This window comes from Peromyscus eremicus, chromosome 5 (genome assembly GCF_949786415.1).
Source record: "Peromyscus eremicus chromosome 5, PerEre_H2_v1, whole genome shotgun sequence".
Taxonomy (NCBI): domain Eukaryota; kingdom Metazoa; phylum Chordata; class Mammalia; order Rodentia; family Cricetidae; genus Peromyscus; species Peromyscus eremicus.
The window spans coordinates 50,645,593-50,673,232 of NC_081420.1; the positions used below are offsets into that span (position 1 = coordinate 50,645,593).

General features: G+C 37.1%; 1 protein-coding gene across 4 annotated transcripts in view; it reads right to left on the minus strand.

Annotated features, from left to right (window-relative positions):
• Dip2c (disco interacting protein 2 homolog C) overlaps nucleotides 1–27,640 on the minus strand; it is a 430,083-nt gene that overhangs the window by 155,925 nt on the left and 246,518 nt on the right. For all 4 annotated transcript variants that reach the window (XM_059263427.1, XM_059263426.1, XM_059263425.1 and 1 more), the window contains 2 exons: nucleotides 9,611–9,736; nucleotides 5,921–6,130 (listed from right to left, as the gene is read on the minus strand). In XM_059263427.1, the coding sequence (XP_059119410.1) occupies nucleotides 5,921–6,130; nucleotides 9,611–9,736 (336 nt within the window). The remainder of the gene's footprint in view (nucleotides 1–5,920; nucleotides 6,131–9,610; nucleotides 9,737–27,640) is intronic.

Here is a 27,640-nt window from a genome sequence, read left to right on the forward strand (position 1 = left end):
ATGTCAAAGCACTCTTGTGATGTCTGCCAGCCACTGCTTGTTCCAGGAGACTCAGTCAGCTTAAGTGCTCACTGAATCAATACCTTCTCCCCTATGTAATTAACTGGAAGACAGGACATTCCTCTGCAGTCTCCCCACAGTAGAAATAAAATAAAATAGTCTCTAAGAGTGACGCACCAGCAACTGATGTCTCAGCCCAAAGTGACATACTAAGGAAGATCTACCAAGACATGCAAAGTAGGACAGACACACATACAAATGATACACCTTATTACACCCAAGAAAAGACTGTATTCCTTTAACAGTTATTCAGCAACAGAACAACCATCTTCCAACATTGCTTCTGCTACAGATTGATCTCTCCTGCTTGCTAAATAACTAATAGTCATTCACAACTGCTCTTAAAATTTGAATCATCTATAAAACAAACCAAGAGGAGGTTAGGTTAGAAAAGGATGCTGTGTTTCTGTATTCAAGGATCTGAGAGCCAAGGTTGACTTTTACCGATTGTACAGTTCCCCATATGTTCTCCTTAATATTTGTGATATAGAAATTCCAGAAAGGTGTAATATACAAATTAAGGCTAGGACTATTATTATTATTCCTCAATGTGGCTGTAGAAATCCAGTGACACATACAACCAAATAGGAACTGCTGCCAAGGACTCCCTGAGCATAGGCTAGATTAGGGGATCCTCTCTGCTTTTTGTTCTGTGTGAAGCCACAAGAAAGAATCTGAGAGACTCATGAGTATAAAGTGTGAATGAATGTGTTACTACTTTCTAAATTAAATGCATTTAAAAACATAGAAAAACTTTATTTATTTATTTATTTTTCTTTTTTTTTCTTTTCTTTTCTTATTTTGCAATACAATTCAGTTCTACATATCAGCCACGGATTAAAGTCCTTGAGTGGACTTTAACAACTTTTCTTTCTGGTAATTATTCATATTATGAATGTTTTAAAATTTCATAAGTTTTTATATTTGCTTGTATATAGTACTTCATAAAAAAGTAACAGCAAAAAATAATAAAAAAACATAGAAAAATAGATGTCAGTGACTAGATATAATTTTATCTTGTGTACCAATAAGGCATTCTTAAAAATTTGAGTGCTAATTTCCTCCAGAGTGGAATGTGAAGAGGATGAAGGATTAGTATACTTTTGGAGCCAAGAAGTATTATTTGGATTTTAACAAGTCAAAGTAAAATGTATTTTGAAAAATCACATCATAGAATCATTTCTAGTCCAAATTCATGTTTTAACCATCCTGCTGGGACAATGGAGGACTGGACACATAACACTGGCCACCTCTGACAGTTTCCATTCTGTCTTTCATTATCTTATAAGATTCATATTTTCCAGTTTGCTTTTGGAGTAAAATAGTTTAAAATTCTAAAATGTGGATTGACAAACTATGAGTAGTTGTTTACCTGGCCCCTGATTTTAGAAATATTAGCAAATAGATGTGTCTTTGTGTTTGTAGCTTCTTTTGTAATTGAGGCACCATGTTCAGCAACTGGCAGCAGTATATGGGTATAGAGCCTAAAATATTTATATCTGTCCCTTTATAAGAAAAATTTGCTGAGCTGCTCTAAAATTATAATACTCTAACTTCAATACCACCCTAGTTGAGAGGGATGGGACATTAGGGGGATCCCAGCCCTTAGCAGCCAGGCTGTGGCAACATCACCAATTTCAGTATATATGTGCTATTTTAAGGGAATAATGTTAGAAAAGTACAAATATTAGGATGATTACAGATACATAAACAAGAGTAATTTATAATAGTGGCTATTCAAACTCTCTGAATAAATTTCCCTAATAAAGCAGACTCCATAATCAAAACATTCAACTGCCAGGCTCTTGCTCATTATGTAATAATGCATCTCTGGGGTAGATAAAGATTTTTATAAATTCATTTTTGCTGGTTTTTCATTTATTTATGTTTACATTCACATAGACTGGTGTGTAACTTATGTAGAAATGCACATATGAGGGGACAGAAGTTGATACTGGGTGTCTTTTGTCCATTGATCTAACCTTATTTTTTTTGGGACAGGGTCTGTGATAGCTATTCTTGGTTGTCAAACTAACTACATCTGGAATTAACAAAAACCCAAGTGGCTGTGTACACCTGTGAAGGATTTTTCTTAATTAAATCATTTGAAATAGGAAGACCCATCACCTTTAATCCAGATCTTTTGGAGGAGGGAAATCCACCTTTAATTTGAGCAATACCTTATGGTGGCAGGACTATATAAAGGAGGTAGAAGAAAGAAGTTTTTGCTCTTTGCCTGTTGCTCTCAATCTCACTAGCAAGTTCATTCCTTCACTAGCATTAGGGTCTACTTCTTCAAGATTCCAATGTATAAACACCAACTGAGACATCTAGTCTTGTGGATTGAACAACTACCAGATTCTTAGACTTTCAAGTTGTCAGACAGCCATTGTTGGACTAGCTGAAACACAACTTGTAAGCCATTCTAATAAATGCAATATGTGTACATGTGTACACACATACACACACATTAATTCTATAAGTTCTGTTCCTCTAGAAAACCTTGACTAATACAGAGTCTCTTTTGGAATCAGGAACTCACTAATTACTCATACTGGCTGGTCAGTGAGCTCCAAGAATCTATTTCTGACTCACTAGGATACAGATTATAGACAGAGGTTACCAGGCCCAGCTTTATTACATGGTTGCTGGAGATCCAAACTCAGGTCCTGATGCTTACATGGCAAGCACTTATCAACTGAAATATCTCCCCAGCTCAATCTCTTATCTTCTCAGCAGAGATGGATACAAGAATTTTTATGAGAATTCAGTAATACAAACAGCATATACTGAATGTAACATTCATGTCAACTGAATTCTAAAACATTCTGGGAAAGTCAATTACTTTTATAAAGATTGGGTTAATAAAAATGTACTGTCAACATATTTTGTGACAATGTTGTCAGATGAAGGCATTATCAAAAGATTACAGAGGCTTAAAACAAGTTCATGTGAAAGTCTAATTTCCTAAATATATATATTTTGAATGCAATCTGCTTTTGAATAATACTATCTATTTTGCTTTGTTCTTAGTTCTTACTCTATGACTATATTAATACAGTATGTGTTCAATTTCCCTAGTTATGTTATCTAAATAACTCCTATATTTTACTCAACATTTTATCAAATATAAATCTTGGAGTTTAAAAATCATTCAATTAAATATACCGGCTAGTCTAAGTTACATTTCTCAACTTTTCATTCTGATAAAATTTTATAGAGCATTACCCCTTCATTTCTAACTAAGGTTCTTTTTTTTTTATTTTGTGGTATTTAGGATACCTTGCAATACACACAGCAAGTACCACATGAGAAAGTAAAAATGATGGCCCAGAATAGAATTTTTGATCCTATAGTAAGCCATCCTGGCTTACCAAAATGCATGGGAGATGTCTTAGGTGTGTACTCAATGAAATTTGCAGAAAAAAATACACAAGGACTGGAGATTTTTGCTTTAACAAAGAGAAGAATGCCCATTTCAAGAGAGACTGTGTGCTTGCTATCTCTTGGCTTTTTCATCTATATACAAAAGAAGTCTCTACAGGCTCCACCTGAAGCAACTGGCCCAAAGGGATCAAACTTGATTTTGGAGTTTATTTTGTCTTGAGCTTTGTCAAACATGTATATGTAGGCACACACTCATGCTATTTTCTTTCTTGTTCCCAAGCTTTTGATGATCTCAGCAAAAGGTCAAGTGCTGCCAACTTTGACTTTTTTTTTTTTTAATCTCTGGAATGAAGTATTCTAATTCTCATCAGGTTTCATTAGCTTGCCTTTGCCTAAAAAATGCCAATTCCTATAGATAAGTCCCAGATATTCTAGGAACTTATCCTTGTGCCAAATGAGAAATTACTGAAATGTCACACATTCAGGAGTTATATTTAGGTCACATTGAGCCTTGGTGTATATGAGTAATGCAACCTTTTATAGTTTGGATAAATTTAATTCTGCATGCTATAATTTCCTCCAGTATTTCAAGTGTAAACTCACAAAGGGAAAGCCAAAGGCAGTGATTAATTTGTTCAGAAATATGTGGTCCTCTTAGTAAGATTCTGAGAACCTTCTTAAAAGAACAAAAGCAGATAATATAATCACTTCCATGTGACAGTTGGTGGGTAATCTCTCTGCTCAGGTACCATGGACAGCTGACAGCCTCAGCAGCCATCCTAAGCTCCAATAAGCAAAAATGAATTGTGTCGTCTAAATATATTTGATGGTGACATTTATATACAATGTTTAATTTTCTGATGTTTCAAATGTAAGTTATTAGGTACACTGACTGGTAATTTTCTTCAAAATGTGTTAAACTGAAGTAATATCACTTTGAAAGGATCATTGCTTATTTAGAATGTTCCTATATTCTCCTTTTTACTTGCAACAGTTCTGAGAGGAACAAGGGCAAGAAATTATGGTTCACATGTTTTTTCCCTTCACTGAAAAAGTGACTTCAAGATCCCAGTTGTTAATGGGAGAACTTAAAGTAGATGCTGCTCTTCAGGCAATGGAACAAACAAACTCATTTGGATACAAAAAGGTCAATGCTTTTAACTGTGCTCACTGAGTTCAAATGGGGTGAAGCCTAAAATGTGAGTTTGAAATGACTTTGCCTGCCCATCAAGTACTTAAAGAGCCACATTCTGGGTATCTGAGCTGACTATGCTATGTTTAACTCATTCATTCCACTTCCTGTTTCCTGATATGGAAAGGTATTCCTGCAGTATTGCAGGTGTGACTTGGGAGGACTGCATCTGTATCTCACTCATACTCTCAATATAGATAATAGTGTAAAATGCAACTGCCTCCAAGTACCTGGCTGTTTATTTGGTGGCACCATGATGGAGAGACCATACTGGATCTTATTCAAGCAATTTACCTTGTGAAAACCTCTTACCATTGAATTGTTTGAGCATCTTAATCCACAGAAAACAACGGATGAGAAAAGAGATCTAGACGTCCTACTTCTGCCCTGAGAGTGAGGACTAGACTGGGGCACAGTATATAACAAGTGCATGGACCAGAATGATAGTGTCATCCACACATTTCATATAACTAATTACTCATCTAACATGTTTCCCCTAATTATTGCTTACCTATTTTCCTAAACTATTTTCATATGCCCCACGGTCATGTTTCTGACCTTGTGGGTTTAAGATTTTTATTTTTCATTATGTATATGAATCTAGGGATAGACACATATGAGTATAGCTGCCTGTGGAGGCCAGAAGAGGCTGCTGGATCCCTTGGAGTTGAAGTTACAGGGAGTTGTGAACAGTTCAATGTGCTTGCAACAAAACTCAGGTCCTCTGCAAGAGCAGTATGGGCTTTTAACTGCTGGGTCATCTTTCTAGCCCATCTTCTACTTTTTCTAATCTACACAGCCTTCCTCGTTCTAGAGCCCACATACAGAACAATATGGCATACCTAAATAATCTGAATGCCTTTGTCAGAAAGCATTAAGTCCTTCAAGTTTCTCAAATGACCCCCTAAGTAACAGCAATTGTATTTTATAATCTGTATACCAGCACCACAATTTCACTGGGTAGTGTATGTAGCACAAAACACAAACATGTAAGTAGATGTGGCTGCAAGATTTCCTAATGAATAAGAATGCATTCAAAGACCACACAAAGATGGCAGAATTCTTGCTACAAGAGACTGAGATGCTGAATAACCATAAAGCAAGACCTTTAGAAATGTTTAGTCCAATGCAGTAACCCAGGTGTCCAATATATCCTATAACCAGAGCATTCCTAGAGAACAAACCAACACTCAGTGCTAACTCAGGTTAATGACAAGAGCAAATCAGAGAACAGCAAAGGCAAAGGCACCCAGTCCTCCAGGCTACGTGCATCTCACTCACCTATGTGTGTCTGGGCCATGACGTCTGCCAGCCGGTGTGCTGCCCCACTGCCCCCACTCTGAGTGGAGGAGGAGGAGGTGGTTGATGTAGTAGAGCCATGGATGGCCTGGCTGATCCAATGCTCCATGTTGATGCTGCCCTGGCTAGAGGTCGGGGTTCCCTGGGAATCACCCTGCACTGAGCCTTCGTCTTCTGAACCGGAAGAGGTATCTGTTTTCAAGAAGAGATTTGATTTGTTAAACAGTGTAACAAAGATGATCCTCAGTCTCACTGCCTTTCTACACACTGCCAAAAGATTTGCTTCAGATCATATAATAACTGCCCAATGACTTTTGGCTTGAAACATTCTTGAAAAGTTATTCCACTCTTCAAATAATGCAACTTTTATATATAGTAAATTTCATAACTAAAATACCATAAGTACACTATAGGACACTTCCCTGGACATTAAAATACTAGGCAAAGATCCTAATTTTCTCAAGAGTAACTGTTTAGGACGAATCCAGTATCTTCTTTTTCACATCCACTAAGTTATAGGATGGGACACAATTTTCTAAGACATGCTTGAGCTGCTTCCACATGTTTACAAATAGGTTTGCTGTGATTCCTTGGAAGTTCAAAAGACTTTTCTCAATTGTAACTTATTTTTAGGCTTACTATGAGTACAATATACCTATGAGGCTCCTCAGACTTTGAGCTTTTGATGAAGAAATGGTAGCTAAAGAAGAACCCACTTTAAAGTATACATACCCTACCTTCTTCTCCAATAACCTATCTACTCTGTGATCTCTGCCTTTTCCTCTGGTGCTCATGACATACTCTCATAAGATCACATTTTATGTTCAATGAAAGTCTATTCACTTTTAAAGCATTCATTTATTACAAAATGTTTTCACATTTAGTTGGTTTATCTTTCTATCTGAAAAAAACCTGAGATAACCTAAGGAAAATGTACATTATTCATGAAAATTAATAGATATATTTTCATTCAATGAGAGATCAGTTAGCAGTCAATGGTTAAGAATGAATGACTGTAGTGTTTGTTATCTAACCTACAGTGTAAGAATGACTTAGGATCTTACCTAGAGGGGAGTTATGTGAAATAAAAGGAAACAAGAAGGCTCAGAAATAGCTCTGAAATATGTAACAGGAAAGAGCAGAAACAGCATCATTAAGAATAGCTACACTATTTTATCATAACCCACGCTCTCTATATTTTTGTTAAAATAGGTTAGAAAAACAAGAATATTAGAAGATTTCTCTCCCACTTTGCCTTTTAGCATATAATTTATATACAGTACTAGTTATACAAAGTGAAGCTTAAATATTTTATCTATATTTATTAAGACTTTGGGAGGTCCTTAAATGCATATATTAATGCTATGTATAAGCTTCTCCCCAGATGCTCTTCATATGTCCCTTTCTAGTCAATATTTCATTTCTTACTCTACCCTATATCACCTTTCAATATAAAACTATAGGATACAGACACAAAATCCTCCAGAATATATTAGTTAGCTAAACAAGCAACATACAAGACAGTTGATACACCATGACCAAGTGGCTAGAATTAGACAAACTAAAACCCACAATTAAAGTTCATGTTAACATTTACAATTGAATTAATGTTACTAATACACTAAAAGAATGGCAAAATGTGACATCCTCTAAGACCACAAAAAGTATTTGATGATATCTCAGGATGAAAACATTCAACAAACTAGGAATATAAGGAAAATTTCCTTAAAATGTTAAACGTCCATCAGTAAAAATCCACAGCTAGGACTACATCTCATAATAAACAACTAAAAGCATTCCTCCTAAGGCTGAAAATGAGACAAGAAAATCTTTCTTTCAACTTCTAGTCAACCTTATCTAGAAGGTTATGGTCAGTGAAACAAACTAATAAAACTAAGTTACAAACACCCAGTTTTGTTTTGTTTTTTTAAAAAAGGTCTTTATTCACAGATGATGTAATCTTATAGGTGGGAAGCTAGTACAAATACTCCAAAATTCTCAATTACTGAAAAATGGGCTCGTGGGCTCTTTGAGTACAATGATTTAGTGCCACAAGAAGGTTATTCCCTCTGGTGTTTTCCCAGGACCTTCTTAGTTCCTGTGGGAATATGCTGTTATAAAAAGTGAGACTAGTCAAGCTCCTTTGGCTCCCTGTCTTCTCATGGGATTTCTCCCTCTTACACTCACTCTACCATCTAACATACTTTGGCATAGCTAGAAAGCCCTCACCACAGGCAAGCAGATACCATGCTTCTTAACTTCCCTAACTGTGACTTATATCAGCCTTTTAAAATATTTTTAAATAAAGCACACAGCAACAAATATTTCACTAGTCACATTAAACACACAAACATGGCAAAGGGAAAGTAAATAGGCCACTACTTCTAACCATTTTAGATGAAGGGTTAGTAAATCTGTGGACCAAATCACACCTACTACCTGTTTTTGTGAACTTTTACTGGGATACAGTACTTCCATCCACTGGCATACAACAATGGCTGCTTTTACACTACAACAGCAGAGTTGAGGAGCTGAGAAAGCCTACGGAAGCTAAAATACTGTCTCACATTCCACAAGTAAAGCCTAGTGACTCCTGTTTCAGGTCACCATCTGAATTGGTTGACCAATTCACTTGGTTTCCTCCACAATAATATAGGATATTGGTATTATAAAGATTTAAGGATTTACAGTTTAATATATCTGTATGTATGTGTATATACATATATATCTGTCTAGCAGAAGGAAGATCTAACTTCAATTATAACTAAAAGGTATAATATTTCCTATATGGATAAATAATTGAATAAAATTTTGTAAGGCTTTGAGTAATCAGAGTTGGGTCTTGATGATACATAATGATGTTAAAATTTCCCTTCCAAGTTAAACTCACATACTATTTTTGGAGTTTGGTTCATAAAATTGTTACCTCTTGGGTATATACCTGAAGGACTCTATGTCAACACACTAAAGATATTTGTCCATCCTTGTTTATTTTAGCAGAACCAGGTTATAGATTCAACTTATATGCCCATCAATAAATGAATGAAAAATGTGGTTAAGTATACACAATAGACTTCTATTCAGCTGCAAAAAAGAATAAAATGAGGACATCTAGAAGAAAATGGTCAGAGAAGGAGAGTTCATTATGTTAAGGGAAATAAACCAAACCACTAAAGGAGGAACATTGCAGGTTCCCATTCATACACGGAATCTAGGTAGGGGTGTGTGTGTGTGTGTGTGTGTGTGTGTGTGTGTGTGTGTGTGTGTAGGACGTGAAAGCAGAAAAAGAACTATAGAGGAGAAGATAAGAACTAAAGTGGGACGAATAAGAGAGTAATGGGATATGTGTGACATAAAAGGGAAAGAGTGACAAATTGGGGAATGAATGGGATAAAATGAGAGGCAGAAGGGGATCATGGAGGGGGATCAGAAGGACTCTGAGGAGGAGGAGGAGGAGGAGGAGGAGGAGGAGGAGGAGGAGGAGGAGGAGGAGGAGGAGGAGGAGTAACAGCAATTTAATGTGAAGATGCTTTAATGAGACCCATTATTTTGTATTCTGACTTTTAAAAAGTTTTTTTTTAAAAGATTGCTGTTGCTGAGATAGTTATCAATTAATTCTAAGGCAGACAAAACACACATTTAAGAAGCAGAAACATTGAAGGTGTTGCTCACCTGGGGGTGTGTAGGCATCCATGGACGTCTGTACAACCAGGGATCTTCGTTTGGAAGGCATGGGCACTGCCATCTTCCTTTCTTTGTGTTTAGCAAGAGCTGCCTGGACAGCTTCTGTATGAACATCTGAAACCAAGACAGAGCCCAATTATTCCACCATTCAGACCAACTCTCTGTCCCTGTGGTACATGAGATCTTTGTACTTATGCTAAAAAATAAATGGGTAAATGAAAGCAAAGTAGTTAGTCTCACCGATCTGAAATCCCCAGTAGTCAGAAACATTTAGATTCATTCACTTTATTAGCATTCAATCTTTATAAACAAAACAATGGCTCTAAAATGCTCATGGCTTTTCATAGAGTAAATGGACCTTGACCATTACAGGTCATGTGTTCAAGCTTGATAATTTCTTTCAATATCCCATTAGAGGAAGTATATGTGCCTCATAACTCATAGCCAGAAAGTATAAGCTACAATCCAGGCACTGTGTTAGACATTTTATAAATATTAACCCATGATATAAATTCCACATGTTATTGAACGCCAAATTTATGTTTATTTTTCTCCACTGCTAGAGATGGAAGTCAAGATGCTGCAAACACTGGCAAGAGCTCTAACACTGAACTACATCCCTAGCCTGAATGCATACTTTGTAAAGCAGCATCATTACTAAGGACTTGGAGTCAGGTGATAGTAGGAAACACTGAGTTACACTGAGAATTTTTTTTTTTATCTGTAACAATTTTTGACAAATTATTTACTTGGTGAGAACTATAAGGTATAATTCAGTTTTAGTGAAAATAGATTTTTCCTTGCAATTTATTCTAATTGAGGATTCTCCCCACACCTCCTCCCAGATCCTCCTGATTATCCATTCACCCAAATCCATACCCTTTCATTCTCTCTCTCAAAATACAAATAGGTATCTAAAAATAATAATGGAAAATAAAAACAAAGAAACCAGAATAGGACAAAAAAAATAGAAGGAAAAAATGCCTAAGAGAAAGCATAAGAAACACATACAGATGCAGAGATGCACACTTTCACAAACATAGAAATCCCACATACCAGAAACCATAATATATACACAAAAGACTTGTAAATAAAAAAAGAAAAAACATGCCCAGACAAGGAACCTCCAAAAATGGCATCAAGTTTCTGTTGGTCATTTACTGTTGGACACACAGTCAGTCCTTAAGAATGATTTATACACCCAGTGAAACTCCATTGGAGAAAACTAATGTTTCCTTTACAAGTAGTTATCAATTGAAGAGATCTTCTGGGATGAGGGCTTGTGTCCACTTCCCCTCTCAGTGCTGAAACCACATTAGGCTTGGGCCTGTGCTTCTGTCACAGTCTCTGTGAATTAATATGTGCATAAGTCCCACTGTGTTTGGGAGACCTTGTTTCCGTTGGTGTCATTTATCCTCACTGGCTCTTACAATCTTTTTGCCTCCTCTTCCACAGATTCCTAGAGCTCTGAGGAAAGGAATTTGATGGAGACATCCCATTTAGAACTGAGTGTTCCAAAGTCTCTCACTCTCTGCATATTGTTCCATTGTGGGTCTGTTTTTGTTCCCATCTATTGCAGGTGAAGCTTCTCTAATGATGGCTGAGCAAAGACACTGTTCTATGAGTACAGGAGAATGTCCTTAGGAATCATTTTATGGCTGTGTTCCTTTCCCAGAATAGCAGTATTTGGATTTCTGTTAGGTCCCTGATCTCTCTAATCAGGTTCTTGGCCAACTCAGCAGTGTCAGGGATGGGTTATATCTCATGGAGTAGACCTTACATCTAATCAGCTATTGGTTGGTGCCTTAGTTAGGGTTTCTATTAATGTGATGAAACAACATGACCAAAAAATAAGCTGAGGAGGAAAGGGTTTATCTGGCTTATACTTCTACTGTACCTGTTCATCATCAAAGAAGTCAAGGCAGTAGCTCAAACAGGGCAGGAACCTGAAGGCTGGAGCTGATGCAGAGGCCATGGAAGGGTACTGCTTACTGGCTTGCTCAGCCTGCTTTCTTATAGAACCCAGGACCACCAGCCCAGGGATGGCACCACCCACAATGGGTTGGGTCCTCTCCCATCAATCACTAAGAACGTGCCATTCAGGCTTGCCTACAGTCTGATCTTCTAGAAGCATTATCTTAACTGAGATTCCCTTCTCTCAGATGACTTTAGCTTGTGTCAAATTGACATAAAACTATTCAGCACAGTTGTTTACTCCAAGCTTTGTGCTACTATTGTACCAGCATATCAGGTGGGTAGGTGACCCTTGTAGAACTTAGGGTTTGTAGCTGAGTTGGTGTTTATTGTTCTCCTCTGGTATGGACAGTACCTTCCAGTACCATGAACACTACTCAGTAGGAGTGAAGGCTCTAAGTAGGCACCAGCTTGACTTCTCTGTGCTAATGAGTTACACAGGTATTGTCTTCAGTTACCATCAGTTTGTGGAGAACAACCAATAGCTTTGGAAACAGCCTCAGTTGTTTGGTGGTGTTCATGAGGCCCCTTTGGCCAACAACTTGATTAGATGTAACTCATTCTTGGAACTAGAAACTCACTTGGTGATAAGAGATGTCTACTCAGGGCTTTGTCTCCCGTGTTATTTGGTGATTCCATTTAGACTTCTTTCACATATGTACATATTTTAAGAAGCTTCTACTGTATTAGGTTACATTTGACTCCTCAAATGGCCCTTAGTTGTATCTGTCTCTTCCAATATTACCTTCCTCACTTCTTCCCTTCCCTCTCCCCTTTGATCTTCCTGTTCCAATCCCAGGTCCCATATTTCCTTACTATCTATTTTATTTCCCCTTTCTATGGAGACCTACCACCACCACCACCACCACCCACACACACACCTAGTCCCTTACTCTACACCTAACCTCTGGTTATACAGATTGTAGCCTACTTATCAAAGAATTAACAGCTAACATCCATAGATAAGCAAATATATACCATATTTATCATTTGGGGCCAGGGTTATCTCACCCAGAATTATGGTTTTTTTTTCTAGTTCCTTCTAGTTACCAGCAAATTTCATGATTTCATTTTTTTAACAGCTGAACATTATTCCATCGTGTAAACGTAGCACATTTTCTTTATCCATTCTTGTGTTGACAGACATATAGGCTGTTTCCTATTTCTAGCTATTATGAATAGAGCAGCAATGAACAAGACTGACCAAGTGTCTGTAGCAGGATGCAGAGTCCTTTGGGGACATGCCTGTCTTAGTTGCTGTTCTATTGCTATGAAGAGACATGATCACTACAACTCTTATAAGAGAATACATTTAACTTGAAGGCTTGCTTACATTTTCAGAGGTTTAATCCATTAGTGGAGAAGCTTATTATTTAATCAAGGCAGGGAGCATGGCAGCAGGCATGACAGGCATGGTGAAGAGAGAGAGAGAGAGAGAGAGAGAGAGAGAGAGAGAGAGAGAGAGAGAGAGAGAGGGCGCACACCTGTGCCTAGGTCTGGCATGTGCCCTTGAAAACTCAAAGCCCACCCCCTAGTAATACACTTGCTCCAACAAGGCCACACCTCCTAATCCTTCTAAAGCTATCAATGAGTTCTACTCTAGGGTGACTAAGCATTTATATAAATGAACCTATGGGGGCCATTCTTACTCAAACCACAATACACAAGAGTGGTATAGCTGGATCTTGAGGTAAACATATTCACTGATTCCTGAGCAATCACCACAGTGATCTCCATAGTAGCTGTACAAGCTTGTAAACCCACCAGCAATGGATGAGTGTTACCCTTACTGAACATCCTCAATAGCATGAGCTCTCATTTATTTTTATTGATCTTGGCCTTTCTGACTAGTGTCAGATGAAATCTCAAAGTAGTTTTGATTTGCATTTCCCTGAAGACTAAGTATGTTGAACATTTCTTTAAGTGCTTCTCAGCCATTTGTATTTCCTCTTTTGACAATTCTCTGTTTAGATCTATATCCCATTTTTTAATTGGATTATTTGGTTTTTTTATATTTGCGTTCTTTAAATATTTCAGATATTAGTCCTCAATAAAATGTGGAGTTGGTTAAAAAAAAATCTTTTCCCATTTTGTAGGCTGATACTTTGTCTGAGTGATGGTATACTTGCCCTAAAGAAGCTTTTCAGTTTCAAGAGATCCCATTTATTAATTGTTGACCTTAGTGCCTTCAGTATGGGTATTCTCTTTAGGAAGTCGTCTCCTGTGCCAGTGAGTTCAAGGGTATTCTCCAACTTTCCCAACTTTCCCTCCTATCAGATTTAATGTATCTGGTTTTATGTTGAGGTCTTTGATCCATTGGGCTTGAGTTTTGTCCAGGGTAATAAGTATGGATCTATTTGCATTCTGCTACATCCAGACATCCAGTTTGACCAGCATAATTTGTTGAAGATGTCTTTTTCCAGTGTATATTTCTCGCTTTTTTAATAAAAAAAAAATCAGGTGTCCATAGGTTTGTGTGTTTATGTCTGGGTCTGCAATTCAATTCCATTGATCAGCATGTCTGTTTTGATGTCAATAGCATGCTGTTATTATTACTATAACTCTGTGGTACAATTTGAGATTGGGGATGCTGATATCTCCAGCAGTACTTTTATTATTTAGTATTGTTTTAGCTTGTGTGTGTGTGTGTGTGTGTGTGTGTGTGTGTGTGTGTTTCCATATGAAGATGAAAACTGTCCTTTCAAGTTCTGTGAAGAACTGTGTTGAAATTTTGACAGGGATTGCATTGAATCTGAAGATTGCTTTGGTAGGATGGCCAATTTTATTGTATTAATCCTACCATCCTATGAGCATGGGAAATCTTTCCATTTTCTGGTATCTTCTTCAGGGACTTGAAGTTTTTATCATACAAGTCTTTAACTTATTTGGTTAGAGTTACCACGAGATACCTTCTTTAAGACTATTGTGAAAGATATAGTTTCCTGCTGTGGGATGTATGGCAAATGTGTTGCTGATTAATCAATAAAACACTGATTGGCCGTTGGCTAGGCAGGAAGTATAGGGAGGGCAAGGAGGAGAATAAAGCTGGGAAGTGGAAGGCTGAGTCAGAGAGACACTGCCAGCCGCCACCATGACAAGCTGCATGTGAAGATCCTGGTAAGCCACAAGCCATGTGGCAAGGGATAGGTTTATGGAAATGAATTAATTTAAGCTGTAAGAACAGTTAGCAAGAAGCCTGCCACGGCCATACAGTTTGTAACCAATATAAGTCTCTGTGTTTACTTGGTCGGGTCTGAGTGGCTGTGGGACTGGCAGGTGAGAGAGATTTGCCCTGACTGTGGGCCAGGCAGGAAAACTCTAGCTACAGTTTCCCTGATTCATTCTCAGTCTGTCATACAGGAAGACTATGGACTCATGTGTTTTTTATTCTGTTATTTTGTGAAAATGTTTATCAGCTGTAGGGGTTTCCTGGTGCAATTTTGGGGTCATTTATGTATACAATCATATTATCTGTAAATAAAGCTATTTTGACTTCCTCCTTTCCTATTTATATCTCCTTGATCTCCTTCAGTTGTCTTATTGCTCTAGCTAAAACATTAAGTACTATAGTGAATAGGTATGGAGAGAGTGGACAACCTTGTCTAGTTCCTGATTTTAGTGGAAATACTTTGAGTTTCTCTCCATTTAGGTTGATGTTGGCTGTGAGCTTTGCATGTTGCAACTTTCTAAATGAGATGAGATAGACAAGAGACAACCAGCTAGGGTAGAGAACTAATGGAAGATGTAACCCAGAGGCATAGAGTGGTTACTCTGAATTGTGAGGCCAGAGAAGTACTTCTGAAGAGTATAAGTGAACAGGATTATTTCTAAAGCATACAAGGATACTGAGATTCTAGGCACCAAACTGTACGCAGAATATGTTGGTTGCGAGAATGAAAACCAGAGGTCAAGGAGGCTACAAACATACTGGAATTGCAAACAGGGTAAGTCCTGTTTTAAGTAGGACAGAAAACAGATGATTTTAAGCAGGCAAAGGACGTTGTTGGTGTGTGTGTGTGTGTGTGTGTGTGTGTGTGTGTGTGTGTGTGTGAGAGAGAGAGAGAGAGAGAGAGAGAGAGAGAGAGAGAGAGAGAGAGAGAGAGAGAGATCTTTCTGGAATGTGTGTAGAAAAGTGTAAGAAAAAATGAGACCATTTACAGAGAATAAGACCTCTTATTCCCATTGTAGCAGGGAGCAAACAGGTTATGAAACTTAAGAACTATTACCTGAAGACAGGTGTGACTAACTCTAAGGATGCCACCACACATTTGCTACCCCCTCCCCAATGGTTTAGCCATTAACTTGCAGGACAGGATCTTTACATCTTCCCCAAACTCTACACAGGCAATTCAACTTTCTGTTGGAGCAGGGCTCAGTCAATTATAGCCTCAAACTCTTCTTGCAAATTATTTCATTGGCACACAGCTACACTGCTTATCCATAGTCTATTGCAGTGGTTCTCGAACTTCCTAACCCCTTACTATAGTTTCTCAGGTGGTGACCCCCAACGACAAAATTATTGCTACTTCATAACTTTCATTTTGTTACAGAGTTATGTCTCAGTCATCAGAAATATGTATTTTATGATGATTGTAACTCAAAGGTTGAAAACTTCTGGTCTGTGGCTATTCCACACCACAGAGGGACACTGTGATGTTCCAGAAAGCCCCAAGCATTTGCCATCTTGCGCTTTAGAGAAAACATTTGTTGATCTCATGTTAAAGCTATTAAATGACATGCATAATTAACTTATTATACTGCTTAATCTTTTTCAGCCTTTGTATGAACTGTTTTCTCATCAACTAGACTCAGTACCATGAGATAATCTAGTTTTCTAGTTATTATTTTTCTTATGTTAACAGAACAAAAGCCAGTAAACAGAAGACCATGGATTCATGATTTATCTGAAGTTTTCAAAGAAGGTCAGATGTTATGAATTATCTTCAAATCCAACATTTTCAATTTTATATATCTTTCTTTTAAAACTTTTTGGTGGTAAACTGAAATTTGGAGAAAATCCTAAAAGGCAACAAGAGAGAACTCCTATGTGATTTTATCCTGATTGAGCAACTATTTACACTTTCTCCTAAGAATTTTTCCTTTCCTCTTTTTGCTTCATGGATCACTTCAGAACTGTATTAAAGTAAGCTGTAGAAGATATATCATTTATACCTAAATATTTCTGTTTATTTCCCCAAAACAAGGATTTTCATTTACAGAACAATTATTTCTCTAAAAATCTGGAAATTTAACAATGACATATTACTAATTAATCCAACGACCATGTCCAAATGTGGTCAATCAACCTAGTAATTTTCTTTATATTTATTTGGTCTTCCTAACATATGATCTATCCCATGATAATAGACTGGATTTGTCACATTACCTTTATTCTCTTTTAATCTGGAAGTTTCTCAGATTTTATTTTCTACAAGCTGGACATTTTAAAGATGGAAGACCACTTTCTTCACAGCTTAAACTATTCCTTATGACTGGATTTAGAACTGTTGTTTCCTTATGATTGCATTTAGCTTAAGTTTGCCAATGGCGACATCACAGACTAATTCACCAAAGTAGGTGAATGTTGACACTGGTTACTTTGTACAGTGGTGTCCACCAAATTCTTCCAGAGAAAAGATCCTGCTTCCCACTGCAAATAAGAAATAATTCAGAAGTGGCTGAACAGGTCTAACAATCCCAGCTACTTAGGAAGTGAAGGCAAAAGGATCACAAGTTCAAGGTCTGTCTGACCTCTATACTGAACTCAAAACTAATCTGAGAAGCTTAGCATGACTCCAAGTCAAATAAAAGATGAAAAGAGGACTGAGGATATAGCCCAGTGGTAGAACACTTACTTGCATGAGAGACACTGGGTTCAATTCCCAGTATGCCCTCACCCCATTGGCAAAGTAATCTACAAAGAGATCCGTTGAAACTGTGGATACATTTAAAAGAAAAAAAAAGCAATTGCTCAACTTCTCTACCTAACTGGGCAAAAGAAAGATATAAAACAAAACAAATTAACCATGACTTAAAGATATGTTTTTTTCTCTGCTGAGTTTGATTTTAGTTATTGCTGCTGTCAAAACTCTCAGACAAGCCTGGGTGAAGTTCTACACTACATATATAGCAATATTTATATATAAATACTACTTACTTTAAAAACTATTTTAAAGATTTCTGAGGAGGAAATATTTTACTGAGAAAAGTGATTATGTAGGTTAGTCCAGGCTAAGAAGTAAAAAAGTCAAACCATTCCTATGAAATAAATGACTGTTATAATTGGAAAATCTGAGAACACTACATCACTACAAAATGCCAATGTATCAATGAGGGGTTAAATGGATCTTGTGGAAATGATGGGTGAGGATTGGCATGAATCACCACAATTATTAAGTAGTGACTCTGATAAACCCAAATGTTTTGAAAGCTTGAAGTTCGCTCCATGCAGCATTAAGTTACTCCTATTAAATATAAGTTACTTGAGCAATAAGCAAAACAATCATTTGATTACACAAGAAAAGCGTACCCTACATCATTATGGGTTTTTTCATGAAAGACTAAAACAGTTTCATACACAGTTTTACTAAATTCTTCCTACACAATCGAAAGAAAACAATTTTAAAAAAAGGATATTTCAAGTCACAAAGAAACCAGAATCCCTTTGTTAGGGAATGTTCTTCATAATAAATAAGAGATGTGGAGGAGTTCACTTACAGCTGAGCTACAGGGATCCAGTAACACAAACAAGAAATACATATCATAGCAGTCATAATAAGGACAGATTGTTGACTTACTAGCCAAGTCAAGCAATATATAAATCCAATAAAGTAACTAAAATTTAAAAATCTGTTTTTAAAGCCTGCTAGATGAGTCAGTGAATAAAAGTATCTACCACCAATCCTAAACCTAAGATTGATACTCAGGACCTACATGGAAGAAGGCAAGAAGCTACTCCCACAAATTGTCTTTGGCCTCTACATGTATGCCATTAAATGGCTACACACACGTACACAGAATAAATCCACTGGACTGTATACATTAAAATATTTTCAATAACAGCAAGCCTAAATTGTACTTTAATGTAGTGGGTAGCCATTCCAGCTTTGATCTGGAAGTTCCAACCCCCACTGAGGCTTTGGTAACTGTCACGCCTACAAGGCGGGGCCAAGGGAGGACCCGGAAGACCCGAGATCAGGATGGGCCAGCTCTCTCTGTTCCTGGACCCTGGACGGTGGAGGTTGACCGAGCAGAGCTCCAGAGAACACCGCTGGACTGCGATACACCTTCCCCAGACCCTGCGACCTACCTATCCCTTCATTTGTAAGTTACGCCACTAATAAACTTTCCTTTTAACTACGTGGAGTGGCCTTAATAATTTCACCAATACTTTAACCTTAAAGTATCGCATTGGTTTAAAACATCTAAAAGAGCACTCTGATGATTTCATCAATTATATTGTGAATAATAATTATAAGGTAAACAATAGTATCTCCTCCTCAAACCGATTCCTGTAGACCCCTCCAACAGCACATGAGGCCCATTCAAATATGGCAAAAAAAAAAAAAAAAAGGTAGGAAAGAGTTAACTTTCTAAAGCTGGAGAAGCCTCTTGAGCCTGCAGCTTCATTGTGGCTCAAAATATTCTGTACAAAGCTAAGTAAGAATGTCTGAGACAGAATTTTCCTCCATGCATTAAGATGATCCAGTGTTAGATAATCTAAATCAAACCTCAACTACTCAAACCAAACAGGAGTGTTTGACTGCTAACATCTTAGAAAAGTGATCAGCCAGATGAGAAAATAGACCTCTGAGGAAAGATGGCTTTAAAAAGATGCATCAATGAGAGGAGAGACTAAGCCCAGGTCACTATGTGACTTTCCTTTTGTTCTTATCCACAAAGTTGAGTGTATGTCTAACTGTCCACTAGAAAGGAAACGCCCACTGTTGTTACTGGGAGTGGCTTCAAAGAATCTGGATTAAAAGGCTATAGATCTGTGATGTTTAATAATGACTGCCAACTTGATATGATCTAGACTCACCTTCAAGACAAACTTCTGGTATGTCTGGTATGTAGAAAATTTCTACATTAGATTAACTGGTATGGAAAAAAAGAACCTTGAAATGTGGATGGCATCATTCTAAGGGCTTTGTGTGCTGTAGGTGAGTCCCAGACTGCATAGAAAGAAGAAAGCTAGCTGAGTGCTGGCATTCATTGCTCTTTGCTTGACCATGGATACACTGGGACCAATAACCTCTTGTTCCATACCTTCCCAGTCACGATGGATTACATTCCCTCAAACTATAAGCCAAAAGAAATCCTTTCTTAAGTTGCTTCTTGTTAGCTATTTTGTGACAGCCACAGGAAAAGTGATGGATATAATGTCTAACAACCAGAGAGTCAAATCCTGAAGAAGAAAAGGGCAAGGCTAAGATCTGGGCTCAGGGAAAATGAGAACTTGATGATGTATGCTCTGTCTCCTGAAGGTTTGAGAACCAAGGGATCACAGGAAGTCCCCCAAACCCCAGCTAGTCTCGGTATCTGGGACACAGGAAACAAGAACTGTTTAAACATTTAAGACTGGAAAGGGTGGGTATTATCTGAGATATAGGGTGAAACCCCACATAAATTCTAAAAGAGCACATACAATTAAAAACTTTGAGGACAAAATGGTAATATGATAAATAGGTTGCTACAAAACAGATCTTCCTTTTATCTTCATGAGTCTATGAATGAAATTTACCAGCTGTGATGCATTAGAAACCCATTAAAGCACTTGATTAAGTGCTCCACAAAATCTTAATTAAAATGTTCTTGATGCAGTTTTTCTAGCCAAATGAATTAAAAACTAGATGAGAGGCTGTGAAAGGGAAATGATGAAAAGAAAAAAATAAACCTCACTCATGTGAAGGTATTTGGTCAGATAATGAGGTTTAGTTTACACTGAGATGTCATGATGTCTTTCTAATGAGAGTCTGTAACGTCCACAAGACCTTAACAGGACCTGAGGATCACACTAGACACATAGACCATGTCATGAATTCCAATTGAAATTCCATTTGAAATACAAATAGCTACAACGACAAACCTCACAGGAGAAGACTTAGATCCTAGTGTACACTATGCTGCAGAAGATAACTGACTTCCTCTCTTTCTAACTATCACTATCCAGGAGTACCAAAAGGTGGCCAAAAGCTAGGAAGTGACAGCCTACAATGTCAGGGAAATGGAAAAATGACTTTGGGGTAGATCAAAAGGTGGCCTTAATATAGTACCAAAGCAAAAAGTAAAGCTAAGCAGCAAAGTTATAACCTAGGAAGTAGTAAATGAGACAGACATAAGGAATCCAGGAGGGATAGCTAGACTACGGAACCACATTTTGTTGTCCTCTATGAACAGCTAGCCCAAATCTGTAAAGGGCTCAGATTCACTGTTACTAGAGAACATCATGGAAGTTGTCTTTGGAACTAGGTGACAGAAATTGATAGTTTTCTCCTTCAGTGATACAGGGTCAATCTTTCTTGTCTGTGCTCTTCTCTGCTCTAATAGTTTATAGTTTATTCACTTTATTGACTTTCCTTCTATTAATAGCCCAAAAGCACTCAACTATAGACACTAAATGATTCAAGGCCAGCTTTACACAGCACCAAATTAGCAGATCACTGTTATTAGTAAACAATTTGTTAGGAATTTCTTATATTTATAACATTAAGCACATCATACTAAGGTCATTTCTTCAGCAGAATTTCAGAAAGTACTGGAAATAATAAACACCTTTGCATGACACACAGTGCTCGAAGAAAAGGCACTAGTGTCTCCCTCAGCAAGTTTATTAAAAGCGCAGTAATACAACAACATGTTGGGTAACTCTGGCTCATTTGTCCCCATTTCCTGCAAGCAACTCTTTCTAAAGTAATCACCAGTAAATCTACTCAGTCAGTTCCCACTCCTCCAACTCAGTCCAAGATAGACCTTTCAGGCTTCTAACAATTTATCTACTTTATTACTTCCTCTAATAGACATTTGAAGTTTTTCTTTTCATTTAGTTCTATGAACTGAGGATCTATATTAATGATGGAAGGCACAATGAATTTAGCAACAGGAAAACACATCTGTATTTCTTTAGAAACAACAGGATTAAGAACCTAGGCTTTGGTGGAAAAAAAAAACACACCAGTTCTATTTGTTACTGTCTGTATTAACTTTAAATACAATTTTGGTCTTGTTGACTTGTGTTTTAAGGTAGTGTACTGATACATAATCCAGGCTGGCTACAAACTCACAGCAATCCTCCTGCTTCCCACATGCTGGGATTACAGTTATGCACTCCCATAATAGGCTTGAATAGATTTTCTTAAGGCAAGAATACAATTTCATCATCTATAAAATATTGAATATCATCACATAGTTGCTGAAAGAATTACATAAGATACAACAAGCAAAAGTACAAGGTGAAGCTGCTTTCATCAATATTTTGAGGCAAACAGATTATTATACTGAGTATGCAACACTTAAAAGGCACAGAGGGGTTTGGCTGCTGACTCAACCTGGTCTTCGTATACTGCACCATGAATTCATAAAGCAATAATACTATGGAACACATGACAGTTGTGGTGCACATGTCATTGGCAGTCACCCAAATACACTTATTCTGATGTAGATGCTCCTGTCTGGCTACAGACTGCAAGAAAAAACAGCTATGAACCACATGTGAACAGCAAGGAATAAAATAGATGGTGTTCAACTCTCTATAGGAGCCAGTGAATTACTCTATTCCATTTACCTACCATTAGCCATACCATTTACCTACAGGCTCTGATTGAGAATTCTGGAGTTAAATCCCTCCAATTCCTCCACAAAAAACAACCACTAGGATACAGGTTCTTTCTATTCATGAGACTCTCCAAGTCAAAAGTCTAAGTAAGACAAAGTCAGGAAATAGACAGATGTTCTTAAAGAGCAGAGAACTCTACTTTTGGAGTTTTGAATTTTGTTTTGAGATAGAACCTCCATATATAGCCCAAATTCACATAAAAGTTGTGATCCACCTGCCTCAGCCTCTCACATGCTGGGAATGAAGGAGTACAACAGCACACCCAGAAACACTCTGTCTCACTCTGAAAATAACTAGTATCCTGAAAAATAATGAGCAAATACCATCATCTGCTACCAGCTCAGTTAGTACAATACATTGGCTGATATTAATAAGGAAACACTGACAATTTGTTAAATAACATCCATGCTATCAAGTGCACATTTGGTGGTAATAATCAGTGTGTTTAATAACATGAAACATGAATAACAGTGTGAAACAACATGAAGATACCAGTGTCATACATGATAGCTTCACTGCTCCCCAAGCACTCTGTGCCTTGACCTTCATTCTTTCAACTCTAATCTCTGTCCAACCTCCTGACTCTTTTTTAACCCTCGCTAGATGTACACTTTCCATAATGATATGAAGATGAAGTCACAGGACACCTGCCCTTTTCAAGTTGATGCTTTCACTTACTAAGACACTGTTAGGTTTCATTGGTATCTTTTCATGGATCAATAGTGCACTTCTTTTTACCACTAGTAATCCCCTGTCTGGTGTATTTTAAAATGGATAAATGAAGACACATCTTAGGTTCTTCTACTTTTACCCATCAAGAACAAAGTCACTGTGAACACTAGTGTGAAGGCTTTTTGTTTTTTGTTTTTTATAACCACATCTTCAACTCCTTTGTGTACACACTAGGGAGTATGTTTAGCTTTATAAGAAACTGCCAAACTATCTCCTTAAATGGCTATGTAATTATGCATCCTTGCCACCAATGATAGACCTGTTGCTCCATGTCTTTCCTAGCCTTCAATTTTCATTATTTTGATAGTATCTTATCTTATTAATCTGCATTTCTCTGATGACATATGCCGAGCATCTTCTCCCATGCTCTATTAATCATCTGTGTATTATTTAGGGGAGATGTCTATTCACATCTTCTGTCCATGTTTTAATTTGATTGCTTTCTTACCCTTTTAATAAGCTGGCTATTAGTCCTTTATAACCTATCATTGAAAGATTAAAAGAAACTCAGATTTGTGGCCTATCTTTCACTATATAAGAGCACAGCCTTCTAATTTCAGTCAAGTCCAGCTTTTAATTTTTCCTTGTGGATTGCACTTTTGGTATGTTACCTAAAATTCATCACCACACTGAAATTCATCTCTATTTCCTCCACACTGTCTTCCAGGAACTTTGTGTTTTACATATGGAACTGTAATCCTTTTCCACTTCAAACCTAAATTCAATGTCTAGGTTTTTTTTTGCTTTGTTTTGTTTTTATATACATGTGCAGTTGTCCTACTACCATTTGTCGACAGGATGATCTTTCCCCATTGCTGGTCCACTTCTGGGCTGTCTATGATGTTCCACTGGCTAATACTTCTGTTCTCTTCTCATTTAGTTTCATAGCAGGCCATGAACTAAGATATTTAATTCTAGGTCTTCACATTTCCATATGAACTTAAGAAAAAATTTGTTGATAACAACAAAAGAAAAAAAAAAACCTGGATCTCTAATAACTGTCTCAATGAGTTTTTGTTTCTTCTTTTGATACTGGTACCGTGAAGCTGTCATGTCCCACTATCACATAATGGTTCATTCCTCGTTGCTAGGTTTCTTGCCTCACATACAGTGATAGTTTATCATTGGTCACCTATATATTAAGGATTGTTTAGTTGCCTTTCCTCTTCTTGCCTTTATCTGTGGCAACTGACCTTGACCCCTAGGTATCTTAACTAGAATTATAATGCTTACTTTCCCCATCTCTTTAATTTACAACTGCATATTAAACCTAGATCTCTTGTAGGAAATACAGACCTGAGTCTTATTTTTAAATCCACTCTGAAATCTCTTCACATATTTAGATTTCTGAGACTTATGCTGGTTGCTGAAAGTTATTTACATATTAATAAATTTCTTACCATTGATTTATATTTCTTTTCTTATTTAACACATATTTTCTGCCTTTTCTAGTACTGAGTTTTATATAATCCCATTTTCCTTTCTCTTACCATGTCAATTATACTTTACTGTAATGCTTTCTGCATGGTTGCCATTGAGTTGAAAACATACATTTATAATTAATCCAAGTAGACTTTGAATGCAGATAATATCACCTCAAAAATGGTATAAGGACTTTATTACAAATTATTCCCCAAATCTTCATCCTGTCATTTGCATTACTGCTGTAATTCATTTTACTAATACGTGGCTACAATTACTTTATCTTTGTCTGTTAGGTCAATATAAAATTATTCTATTTTAATGTTTTTAATTGAAATAGAATATCACTTTTCTCCCAATAGTGCTCTCTTCCATATCCCTGCTCTCAAGTTGATAGATTCTTTTCTTTACTATTGCTACATATGTGTATACACAAATAATTATGTGTGTATATACACAAACAGACAGGTATAGCTCCTAAATCTATGGCTCAGGGAACAGGGGGTAGAAAGTCTTTAAGAGCCAGGACAATAGGGAGTCTGCTGTGAAACAGTCTCTCCTAGAAATGGCTACATAAACAATACCAGAACAGTAGCTCAATGTACATGTTAACATGAAAGGGGAAGTTTTTCACAGGACCTCACTCCTGGAGAAAGAACTGTAGGCAAGTAATGACTGCTGGGAGAAGGAAAATGAGCTGCCACAGGTATTAGATGTTATCAAATGTTGAGGATCAGGCTCTCCATATCCCTGCTTACATTATCCATTTGCAATTTTAGGCCAACAATTCTTTGATGAATCTAGGAAGAATCCTTAGTTTTCAGTATGTTCAGTTTTTTTCTTACAAGGACAAGTTTGATAGTTTCTGAGTGCCTTACAACCTAACAACAGGCCTGTACATTCTTGATTTCAGTTTACCTTCCTTATTTTCTAATTTCTTCTTTGTGTGGAATTAATTTTTCTTTTCTAATGTCCTAAGTCAAATGCTTTTTTTCACTTTCAAGGATATCTCCTTTTCCTTAGCATTTGACATTAATTTCCTCCTAAGCACTGTTTCCATTGCACAGATTTTAATTCTGCATCTTTTCTTCATAGCTATAATCTAACAGGCATCTAATCTGTTTCTGCTTAGAGTTATATCCATCCCAAACCTACCAGTCTATCCTATATATTTCTGCTATATTCACTTTTCTAAAATCTCCTATGGACTAGGCATAGGTAACCAAATTAGTTTCACTTTCGTTAGTGTGGAGCCAATAAACCTTTATGTTCTTTTAACTGCATCTTTTGCCTTTTCTTCAATGAGTTCCCAGAACAATGCTACTGTAATAGATCATTTGGCAGGTATGGCAAAGTTCCTATATGCAGTGTGCACTATGGAAGCTGCTCATCTTAAAATGTTACTAGTAAGGTAGAACATAATTTTAAATTTAATTTAATCTTCATTCATTTAAAATTAACAGGTCTTATGTATATACTGACAACCCCACCAGGCAGGGCATCCCTCTACAGATGGATTGTCACCATTCTAGGAATAGTAAGTAAAATTCACAGACGAATTCAATGTTACTATGTGCATTTTTGTCTAATAGCCCAAAGTATTCTAACATAAGGAAATAAGCATATTTCTATTATAATCAATAAGGAAGAAATTGAGTTGTTCAGAGAAAGCACAGGCCATGCCCTAAGAATCTCCATGAGTAAAACCAGCTGTCTTGAGAAAGAAAAACCTCCAACTAGAAAATTAAACTTCAGGATAAAAGTAGAAATTACTCTAGGAAGCTCTTTGATACCAGGGACTGTGTGTTGCTACAGTTTTGCCTCAGTCACAGTTCATAGCAAAGTACTCAGTATACAAAATAATTTGTACATTTGTTGAAAGAAAGAATGAAAAAGAACAGAGGAGTAAGATACAAGTCTATCCCTAGAAACTAAGTGTAGCTAAGTTCACATCTTGAATTGGGTTGGGGTGGGAGAGAAAAAAAAAAAAAGCTTAAGAGGTAAATTTCAGCTGTGTGGTGGTGGTGCATGCCTTTAACACCAGCACTCAGGAGGCAGAGGCAGGAGGATCTTGAGGCCAGCCTGGTCTATAAAGCAAGTTCCAGGACAGCCAGGACTGTTGCACAAAGAAACCCTGTATCGAAAAACCAAAACCAACCAAACAAAAAAACCCCACCAAGACATAAATTTCAATACTAAAGTTTTTAGCTCATATCAAAAGTAACACTTGAAAAAAACCTGTGACAATAATTTCCAAACTCTGACTCAAAAAAGGCTTTTAATTCTTAACTATTGTAAAGCTTAAAATTAGTTAACTAATGGGTAATATTCATATATGCAGTATTAAAAAATTTAAGGGGGGGGTTGGCTGGAGAGATGGCTCAGGAGTTGAGCACTGGCTGCTCTTCCAAAGGACCCAGGTTCAATTCCCAGAACCCACATGGCAGCTTACAACTACCTGTAACTCCAGTTCCAGGGGATCTGACGCCTTCACAACAGTGCACATAAAGTACTTTAAAAAAATTGTGTAGGGACCAATGAGATGTATCAGTAGATCAAAGTGTTTGTTGCCCAAGCCTGACAACCTGAGTTTGATATCCAGCACCCATGTAAATGTAGAGAACTTACTCTACAAACTTGTCTTTTGACCATCACATAAAATCCAACACACTAATCATAAAAACTAAGATAAACAGCTGTTTTTAAATCCCAAACTTTACAAGCACAGAATCCATTTGTTGCCACCATACATCATCACATGTGTGAAGTTTCTGGGAAAATAAAACAAAACAAACAAATCCTACTGTCTACTCTATGAGAATGAGAATTTTTTAAGTAGCATATTAGTATCATTCTGAAAACAGAAGAACCTTGTGGATCTCCCCAGAAGGATGGAGGTCATTCTAGAGCTGCCAGCTCTGTTCCAGACTGGATCACAAAGGAGACCAGCACTGAGATCAGAGTGCCTAATCACATTAGCAAAGCAAAATCAAACAATCCCATGGTTTTTCAAGCCAGATCTGAGCCCATTCTAAGCACATTACAAAACAGTATCT